The following is a 10922-nucleotide window of genomic DNA, read 5'->3' as shown; positions in this document are numbered from 1 at the left end:
ATATGTTGCATAATTTTATAACACAAAATTTATACATATAAACAATGTATTTGCCACTAAACTATTAAAACTGTTCACATTTTACCATTATGACCGGTTGTTACCATTATAGATAAAAAAAATTAATGACTAAAAATACACAGATAAAAAAATATGTTACCCTTTTAAGTAATTATCCCGGATCTTATAAAACCTTTATGGTAAGAAAAATGTAAAAGCAAATAATTAATAACGCTATGCTATTTTGTAATTTCTAGTGAATAACACGTGTTGATATGTGTAGTTGTGATTGTTGAATGTATATTAAATGTATGGGGAAGGGTAGGTGATATATGTAGTGTAAACGTAGAACCACCCTTTTGAACATCATTGTACCACTTTACCTCCGATGCCGACACTCACCCTCTTTGTGTTCTTGGTGTCGACAGCAACATTATTACTCACCAATGGCGACCCTCCGCCTCAGGTCCCTTGTTACTTCATATTTGGCGATTCCTTAATGGACAACGGCAACAACAACCACCTTCGTACTCAAGCAAAAGTTAACTTTCCACCATATGGTATCGACTTCCCCGACGGCCCTACTGGCCGGTTCTCCAATGGCCGGAATATCGCCGATGTCATTGGTCTCTCTCTCTCTCTCTCTCTCTCTCTCTCTCTCTCTATATATATATATATATATATATATATATATATATATATATATATATATTTGTGTGTGTGTGTGTGTGTTTGTAACATTAGTTGTGATGCAAGGTCCTAACATGGTTTTGCTTATGTGATAAATAGCTCAATTACTTGGGTTCAAGAGTTTCATTCCGCCTTTTGCGACTGCAAAAGTTGAAGAAATCATAAATGGCGTAAACTATGCATCCGGGGGAGCTGGAATTCGAGATGAAACGGGACAACATATGGTAGGTCATTTTTGATTATGCCATTCACTTTTAAGTTAATTCGTATTCTTTGATTGTCTAAATGCTTCTTGCTGCTTTGGCAATTATTGTTTATATAAGTGACTTGTTTTGTAAAGTTATTGTATAAAACCATGGAGATTATGGCAATGGGTATTAACAAACCCAAGTCAACATTACTAATTTTATATTACGTTTTTCAATGTTATTTCTGAAAAAAAAATTACTACCTTTAAGAACGTATATAAAATATAACTTTTTGTTCTGTTATTTTTATTTTTTATTTATAAAGTTTATAAGATACTAATAATCGTCCTTTTTCTGTGTATTTTTATTTTAAATAATAAATCTGATTTATAACATATACCTTTTGTTAAAAATTTGACTAAATTACTGGTTCCTACCCTCGAATTTTTTGTCTATTTTTTAAGTTATTGCCCGGACATATTACGTATTTTTTTTCCCAATGTCCTATTACGCTATTTTTTTTTTCTCAATGTCCTATTACATATTTTTTCCAATGTCCTCATATGCTATTTTTTTATTTACTTTTTTAATATCTTCTCGCTTTCACAAATTATTTAATTTGTTTTTACAAATTCGTTTTCATGTATTTAAAATTATTAAAACGCATTTTCTTTTATCTAATTCATTTTTACAAAATTGTACCAAAAAAAAATACTTATTTGTAAACGAAAATTTCTAAAAAAGTTTGGGCTTCCATTTATCTGTTATTTACAAATCGGAAAAGGATAACCGAGTTGTCAAAATGTTTTATCCAGAATTAATGAGGAAAGTGAGCCAAGTTCCACATTCGTTTTTTTTTTTTTTTTATTATTCTATTGCGATGAAGCTAAGTTTAATGGTCAAAACTCAAACGAGTAAAAGGAATTAACCAAATGTAAACAAAAATAACAGTTAATTATCCTGATAATTCATTTTCTACTGTCCGATTCAATTCCACCGAGTGATCATCAAAACCAAGATTCACATTACCTTTTTCAAACCATTTTAAATTGAGACACAAAATTACAAAAAAGCAAAACCACAAGTTATATCCTTATGAGAAATTTAAAATATAGATAAAAAGTAATAATTTCAAAACAGTTTCGAAATCATTGTGTCAAAAACTAAAATAAACCTCTTATGCACCTATCCATTCTTTTTCATTTTAATTTTCTATTTTTACTTTTATGAAGTTTGATTGAATAGGATCATGATTTTAACATGGCATGAAGATAGAGAGAGAGATCAGCCAGCTGTGACTAACTACCAACCATGAATGGGTGGTTGAGGACTGAGGAGTAGTCCTTCTCTCAAATTTGAGTCTGACAATCTGTACAGATAAGATATGTCCCAAACACGGACTATACATACATTAACCCAAAATTTGAAGTTCTATATAGATTAATATAGATTAAGACCTTCCGCCGTACGTATCAAGAACAATGGAACTACGAGACCATCACTAACCACGAACCATTAATTGTTGTTGTACCCGTGAAGAGAGAGAGAGAGAGAGAGAGAGAGAGAGAGAGAGAGAAGAAGAAGAAGAAGGCTGCTCTGGGAAAGAAGAAAGTCGTGGTCTTTTGTTGGGGTAGTGTGCACAGACGTTTTTCTGTGGTCACGTAGACCAAGAGACGGTTCGTGTAGTGTATACCGGACGACTTAAGAGAAATGATAAAAATAGCCGCTATCATTAATGACTTTTCATTAAATAGTTAAAAAAGATAGCCTTTAGTTAAAAATAATCGACGAAATAGTAGGTTATCAAGAGAACTATGGCTCCAGGTAAGAAAACTATGGTTTCGGCCTAACCTATTTAAAGAACTACGATTTAAGGCCTTTGGGCTTCGGTTTGGAGGACCGTCTATTATTTCATGGCTCATTAGCCAAAAATATATAAAATTGAAAAATTCTCAATTAAGTCATTTTCCTTTGTTTGAAGTTAGAGAAAACACTCTCAATGGCAGCTCCAAACAACAACCAGATAATGCTCGTATTCTACGGTTTTTTTTTTGCTTACTTTGAAATCTGTTAACATTGAGTATATATATATATATATATATATATATATATATATATATATATATATATATATATATATATATATATATATTGCTAAAATCGAAAAAAAAATTACTGAAACTGTAGGTGATGTATGCACCTACGGTGTACAAGCTTTTAAAGCACAAATTGTGCATCAACAGTTTGTACACCGTAGGTGGCCACATCAACTACGGTTTTGGTATAATTTTTTTTTCGATCTTGTATATTGATATAGTTGTATGTAAATATAGGTAATTTGAATTTGGTTTCTTATTTTGGTAGAAAAAGTAGTTAAATGCCAAGAACGGAATAGTAGATATTCGAAGGAAATAGTAGTTAACTGAATGAAACAATAGTTATTATTAGGAAACGTTAGTTTTTTGAGGAAATAATATATGGTTTGTACCTATGATTTGAGATACCATATACTATACAACATATACCATAGGTGACTAACTCAGATATGGTTTCGTTAAAATAAATGAACTTTTTTTATAGAATACCTCGAAACTGTAGCCCACCTCTGAAAAACAGTGGACGATTTTACACGTCTACGTTTTCCTTGGCTATTTTTAGTTGAGGGCTATATTTTGGCTATCTCTCATAGACCAGTTAAATTGCTAACAAAAGTTAGTGAATATGTAACATTACTTTTTGTGTACATAAAGGCCAGAGCCGGTCCTGGGGATTCAAATACCCATGACGAGCCGGAAAAAAATGTCCTTATGCCCTAACATGTAATGAATTAATTATATAAATTGAAGTTTTTTTAAAACGACGATAAACTTTATAGCAATAAACATTGAAAAATCATAGTATTTTAACGAATAATAACATATCGTAACATCTAAACAACAACCAAAAATGAAAATGGGGCCTCTATATATATATATATATATATATATATATATATATATATATATATTGAACTTTTATAAATTTATATTTGTCATTTTGTTTATTAATTTAATTTATTTTTTTAGTTTTTCTTTATGACAATTCTTGTTAGTTGTTAAGTAGAGGTTTTGTAATTAAATCTCATTAAAAAAATAAACATGACTTTTAGTTTCTTTCTTGGCTAATCCGGTTGACATTGTATATGTGTCAATTAATATTTATTTTTTTGGCTAATCCGATCACACGCCACGTCAAAAATAAAAGTCATTAAATTTCTCTCCCTCTTTAATCGATTAAACGTCTCTCTCTCTCTCAGGTTGTGAACGAAGATGTGTTCTTCGTTTCTTGTTCATTCTCCTCCACACTTTCCCATTCCATCACCGATCCACAGTCGGAGGACGCCAAGGACAGTGACTAATCCAAATTTTTTGAATCTGGACATGTGTTCTTCGTTTCTTGCCCTCTTCAACATCCCTTTCTTCATCTTCTTCATCCCAAATCCAAATATGAAACCTGATCCAATACGAGACCTAGATGCATTCAATCGAGATTAGTACTTGTCGTCTTCGTGGTAATCGAATCCAGATTTTTTTGAATCTGAACATGAACAATGCATTATCGTCATCAATTTCTTCCACTAAAAGTCAGTTGTGAACATCCAACGGAATTTGAATGTGGACACCATCGATTTCGACTCTTTCATTTCCGATTAACCCGTCTCTGTCTTTCTTTTCCAGTGATTCCAAAGACGGTGAGCTTATGGGACAGATCCAAAAGATTGATTGATTTTCTAGATTGTTTCAATACTCTCTTCATCTTCATCTTCTTATGAAGACCAATGGCAACGAAAGAATCTTAGTCGATGGTATAAGGTAAGATAAGGGAAGACTTATATACACCAGTAATGTTTGATTTCCTACCGTTCCCATCCTCTTTTGTCTAATACAAGAAAAAAATCAAATACAAATATAGAACATAGATTTCTGAACATCTAAGAAGAAAACATCTGCGATGGCGGGTTTGATTTTTCTTAAACGAATAAATTATCAAAAATCAATTTTTGCTGCAATCAGAGATCGATTTATGGGTTTGTGGGACAGATCGAGTTCTGGTGTGAGTGAGATCGATTTTCTGGTGGACTGAAAAAGCAAAATCTATATTGTAGCGAGAGATGGATTTATGGGAGGCGGACGACGGTGTAGAGGATGAATTTTAGGGAAGAAATTTTGGGTGTTGATGGAGAGTGCTCGGGTAAAACATGACGTGGCTACCAAATAATAAAGACCGTAGATTTAGGGTTAATTACATTTATCTTAATTTTAAAAATCAAAAATAAATATGTGGATTAAATGATGTGGCTACCAAATAATAAAGACAAATTAATTATTAAATGTCATATTAGTTTTGTGACCTGGTAACCGGTTAATTTTGATCAAAATGGTTTAACTGATAGATAAAACATGATTTTACTGGTCTAATGTGCCAAAAAACTTTAATGACCAAATTAGACAAACAGAAAAAATTTATTGTGCTACAATGATATTATCCTTTCGTTTTTAGTAAATTTATCTTAACTATACAATTTAACCATATTGAGCACATATTCTTTTGTTTTTGTTTTTAGTAAATTTATCTTAACCATACAACTTGGAGTTTGAGTTTTTTACTTTTACTATAAAAAATATATATTTGTATTATTCTTTCTTTTCTTTTAACTTGACAAAATTATATGGTACCCGCGAATGGTTAGCTAATTTAGAGGCATTCCCTAATTTGAGGCAAAAACTCACTTGGAAAAAAAAATTATTTTTATTTTTTGACTTTTGTGCAAGAAAGTATTAAGTGGCGACAATTTAGTACTATGATACTAGCTTAGTTTTTTAATGTTTTATGTCTGGATGGTGTGAGTTCCTATCCTTCCTTATGCTTTTTCTTGCATTTTTTTAAATTAGCTAATAACTAGGGAAGAGTCCCTGCGTTGCGGGATTGGATACGCAAAAAATATGCTTCAGTTAAATTTCAACATTTGACTATTCCAGTGTTGTCATGAGCAACAAAATTCATACAAAAATAAAAGTGACCAAAGGGATGGCAACAAAAATCCTCTAAAGTGCTTTAATTTATTTTTTACATATTTAGATGATGATTAATTTGTAAACTTTCTTTTCTTTTTGGAAAAAAATATAACACAGAGCTAGCTCAAATTACATAAATTGGTGATAAAATATACTAATGTTTATAATGGGGCATTAATAGTCAATTCAGTCGATGATTTTGAAAACTTTGTCTGCACAATTGATTTCATTCACATGGGCATCAGCGTCAACATGCTCAATTTCAACTGTTAGTATTCCACACATATATAGAAAAGTTAGGTTAGGTTTGGACATGTCGACCAAAATAGGATCCAAAATGTTGACTTTGACCTATTAGCAAATTCTTCAACTATGACGCTATTGTCATAGCTTCCCACCATATGATGGTTGTATATGGAACTTGCAGGGCAGTTGACCATAGGATCCAAAATGTTGACTTTGATTGACATTTGGGAAGCTGCTTGACAAAGCATGCGTCCTAGTTGTCCTCCACCTAAAACACAGACGATGCATGATGAACAATAACGAAAAATCAATCAAATAAATCATAAATAAAAAAATAAAATAAAAATAAAAAAATAAAATAAAACATAGAAAAATTGGGGAAAATGAGCAAAATACACATCAAATCCATCTAAAATCGAACATGTTACAAACCTTAGACACCAATCGACAATACTAATGATAAATAGGTTTAGGAAGAAGTTATAATCATGTATTTCACCTGATCTGCAAGTAGTATCTTCTAGGAAGCAACATAAGGATGAATTGGCGACGGATTCAAATCAACCCACATGTATTTAACATGGGTTTAGTAATAAAATTTATATAATTATGATTAATGAATTTTTTATGTACATTAGAACCCATATAAGGTCATAATAAAAAATATATGTTCTAGTTATTTTTGGAAGATAAAAGTACACTTTAATTAACATCATGAAATTACAAAAGTAAAGATATATGTGATTGAAATGACATAAATAAAAATGGGCAATATTGCCATTTTTCATTCTTTTCCATGATGGAAAATCACAATCTTTCAAGAACTATTCATTCCATTTCTTCAGACAAATTTAAATGGTTTTTTTTTCTTTCATTCCCAAAGAATGAACCATTCCATGGCTTCTTTCATTGCATCATACCAAATGATGCATCATAGTTTACAATTTTTGAGGAAGTAGAAACAAACCTAGATGGGTTTGACATTTCCTGTTTATGACTCGTTTTCAAATCTTCAACAGGAGTCTTCTTCTCTACAGTTGACTTAGCTACAAAGTCAACCAAGTCAGCTGTAGATGGAGTGTAATCAGTTTTAGGAAGTGGAGAATGTTCCTTCTCTTGCTTGATTTCCCCAAATGAACCTGAAAATGGAGATGCACTTGGAAAATCTTCCTTGGATGCTTGTCGATTCTCTATATTTTTACCATTTGACTCCTGTAACAGTTGACTCTCAAAAGTCAACACAAGTCATAGCAAAGTAAACTCCTTTTTCACCAAAATTATCAGAGAAATAAGAGGATTGATTGATTCCTTATGAAGTGGAGTGAAATGGAATTCAATTGCATTCCATTCTGGCGTTTGATTGCAAAAATGAATACATAATTGAATTCTGTTGGAATTCATAAAAGCTAATAATAGGTTAAGAAATTCAATTTTCCTTCAATAAACGCATGGGAGTTAACTCCAATCCTCCCTCATTTATACAAAATGATGGAAATACCCTTTCTAAACCGTATTAGTAGATGGTAATTTAAATATTTTTGCAAGTTTAAATAAATTTGTTAACAAAAATCAATAAAGGACAATTTCGTCAATTGTCGTTACTTACGTTTAAGTCCCCAATGTCAGGATCTTGGTTTATGGTTGCCCCAACATCTGTGATGAGTTTCATAATTCTTTTGGCTTGTGTATATGTGGCGAACGCTTTCCCTCCAAATATACAGACTCGAGGGGTAAATTTGTCTTTTCTCTCAATGGCGGCCATTTCTTTCATCCTCTTGAATCGGTAAAGAATTCCCAAGATATTTAACAACTGTCTCTTGTATTCATGAATACGTTTCACCTATCGACAAATAAACTCATCATCAGCTCTAAAATGGATAATTTTGTTTAATGTATAAGAAACAATAACATAACAATGTATGTAGAGGCAAAATTTAGAAAGTAGATAGAAAATTTATTGGATATTTGAATCACCTTCATAGAACAGATGCAACTTCACATATTATTGATTTGGCAACTGTTGGAGGGGTCACCTGAACTCATCTACTTGAATTATTGTCTTTCTTTCAACGTTGCCTTGATCAAAACCCATCTCATCTAGTACAGTAGCCATATAACGCCATTTGTTCTCTAATTAGAGGACCAAAAAAGTATTATTGAAATTTTCACAAGCCACTCTTAAAATTTGCTAATTTGGTACACACTCTTCGATATTCACACTCCACTCTTAAAATTTGCTAATGGTAATCAAAAATCATCATTGGACTTTCATCAAATAGAGAATTGTGTTACCACTAAAAAGTGTAGAATCTCACAAAAACACACAAGCAATCCAAAACCTCATCTGAATTTCTGATCTAGAGTTCAAAATTACCAAGTTATAGAAATATAATCGAATGGAATGGAAAACCTGGTCAATAGTCAACGTCAATCCCAAGACAGAACTCAATCCACGACCACTTATTCTTAGCGGAACCAACCCTATGCACAAAATGGTGATAAAAGTATATAAATTACTAAAAAAAACAGATGAACCTGAGTAACTGAGTGTGGAGTAGAGGGAGAAAAAACCTGAGTGAATTATCAACAACATCTTCTCTTTTGGTCCTGCATCATAAACTCGAATCCAGAAGCTGAGCAAGATTGGAACTCCAAGATACTGACATCATCTGTCGATATCCCCTGTGTTTGTCAATTAGGGCTTGGTACTCCAAGTAGATTCAAATAATAACATGGAGGTTATACATACTTTTCCACTATAAGAGGGTATACGAAACAATTTGAAGAGCAAAGTATAATATTATCCAAAATAATAACATGGACTGACATCACTCCTTTTAGTCTTAATAGGGGTGCTTAATTAAGCCTATGACCCGACGTAAGTTTATATTTTGATATAATGATACGTTTATCATATTAATTATAATTTCCATTTCTAGATATTAATCATTTTTAATAGTTATACAACTGAATACTTAATAAAAATTTATGTAAATATATGTGATATTAAATATAATACAATAAGCAATCATTACTAATTCTCTTTGTAAGGCTTTCGTATATTGAAACTAAGGGTGGATTTGATACGGTACCAATTCTTTTTTCTTTAAACCGTGTACCGTACAAAGTATAATTGGTATAAAAAACTTCTACAGCTACCGTACCAAGTATACTTGGTACCAATATATTTGGCTACCAATAAGTTTGATTGGTACAAATTGGTAATGGTATATACCAAATTCTTTTAATTTTCTATTTTAAGATTTAAAAATAAGCAATGACATCGAGTAATTTTTATGTTTAGTATAAAAATTAGTTATATAGTTCTTTTAGTTTACAAAAGAATTCTATTGAAATAACGTTAAACTAACGTTTTAATTTTTTGCCTTAACGCGCTAATAACTATTGACTAATACGAGCAAATGACTTATATAATGTTCTTAAAACTATACATACTAAAAATAGTTACCGGTTAAAATATATGATTTCATATATATATATATATATATATATATATATATATATATATATATATATATATATATATATATATATATATATATACATGAATTGGTTGGTATGGTATTACCATGATATTCAAAATTTTGTACTATTATTGTGTCAATATTGTTTAATTGGTACGGTATTACCAACCAACCATGTTGGTTACCAAATATGTTGGCTACCAACTTTTTTGGTTTGGTTGGTAGCATGGTGGTTGGTTTTCTGTGGTACAATTTTGTCAGCCCTAATTGAAACACCATGTCAACGTGTCTGGCGGAAAATTGACAGATGGCATTGCAAATTAAATTGAAAGACACGAAGCAGATGCTCTTAGGCCTTCCACATCACTGCAATGTCACTCATCTTTCAATTGTGTCACATCAGTTTTGCAATTATATCTCACACCACTGCAATAACAACACTCTTCCAAAAGTGTCACCTCAACAAATATTATATATTATTAATTATTCAAAAAACACTTATATATATATATATATATATATATATATATATATATATATATATATATATATATATTGGTTACTGGAGTAAAAAAAACAAGAACCATATATTTGATAGAGTACTATTTTTTTTATAAGATGAATTTACGAATTTAAAAATAAAATAACTAATGTAACAAAAGTTCTAATAGAAAGAAAAATATTATATTTACATAAAAATATCACTTGTATTCTTTTTTGTAAATATCGTTTTAATATGATATTTTTTATATTTAATCGGATAGTATATGTACAATATTTCTCGTATGATCAAGCTTTAATTGGTTTGCCTTTCAATTTAAAATCAAAACAGTCTTCATAAAATATTTAGAAAATCAAAGATATCCCTTGTATTAAATTTTAAATATCTATGTGGGCCATAGAGTTTGCCTTTGCAAGGGCTCATCCTATATGGCATTCAATTTGGTTTTAAGAGGGGTTTGCAAGACCGATGTGGATGCTCTTAGTGTTTTGGAGTTTTTTTAAACCAAGGTTTTTAAACATCAAAAAATGATTTATTTGTTAAAAAAAACATATACAATTTTTGTTTGTAAAAAAACATATATAATTTTTTTTTTGGTATATGGTAATTTTAGTCATTTTTACGAACAGAGATATAATAAAAATAATTAATAAAAGATAGTTTATTTGATTTGCATGTTTTACATCTCAATTTTTTTGATAGATTTTCATTGGGGCGGATTGGTTCGGTTATTGGTCAAAACCGAACCATAACCATT

General features: G+C 30.7%; 2 protein-coding genes across 2 annotated transcripts in view; one reads left to right on the top strand and one right to left on the bottom strand.

Moving 5' to 3' along the window:
• The first annotated feature begins 319 nt into the window (after positions 1-319).
• Positions 320-10922, top strand: part of LOC145165763 (GDSL esterase/lipase At5g45670-like) — a 32416-nt gene continuing 21813 nt past the window's right edge. Inside the window, exons 1-2 of the mRNA XM_079084618.1 lie at positions 320-626; positions 790-914. Of these exons, the coding sequence (XP_078940744.1) occupies positions 389-626; positions 790-914 (363 nt within the window). The 5' untranslated portion in view covers positions 320-388. The remainder of the gene's footprint in view (positions 627-789; positions 915-10922) is intronic.
• Positions 6130-8994, bottom strand: LOC145165758 (uncharacterized). The gene is made up of 6 exons (XM_079084602.1): positions 8750-8994; positions 8589-8659; positions 8153-8308; positions 7785-8018; positions 7146-7390; positions 6130-6446 (listed from the first exon to the last, which is right to left on the bottom strand). Exons 3-6 carry the CDS (start codon positions 8156-8158, stop codon positions 6317-6319), a joined length of 615 nt encoding a protein of 204 aa, XP_078940728.1. The 5' UTR covers positions 8159-8308; positions 8589-8659; positions 8750-8994; the 3' UTR covers positions 6130-6316.

This window comes from Lactuca virosa, chromosome 1 (genome assembly GCF_052849685.1).
Source record: "Lactuca virosa cultivar CGN04683 chromosome 1, Lactuca_virosa_CGN04683_v6, whole genome shotgun sequence".
NCBI lineage: Eukaryota > Viridiplantae > Streptophyta > Magnoliopsida > Asterales > Asteraceae > Lactuca > Lactuca virosa.
Note: the sequence above shows the minus strand (reverse complement) of the source record. Positions and strands in the feature narration are given on the sequence as shown.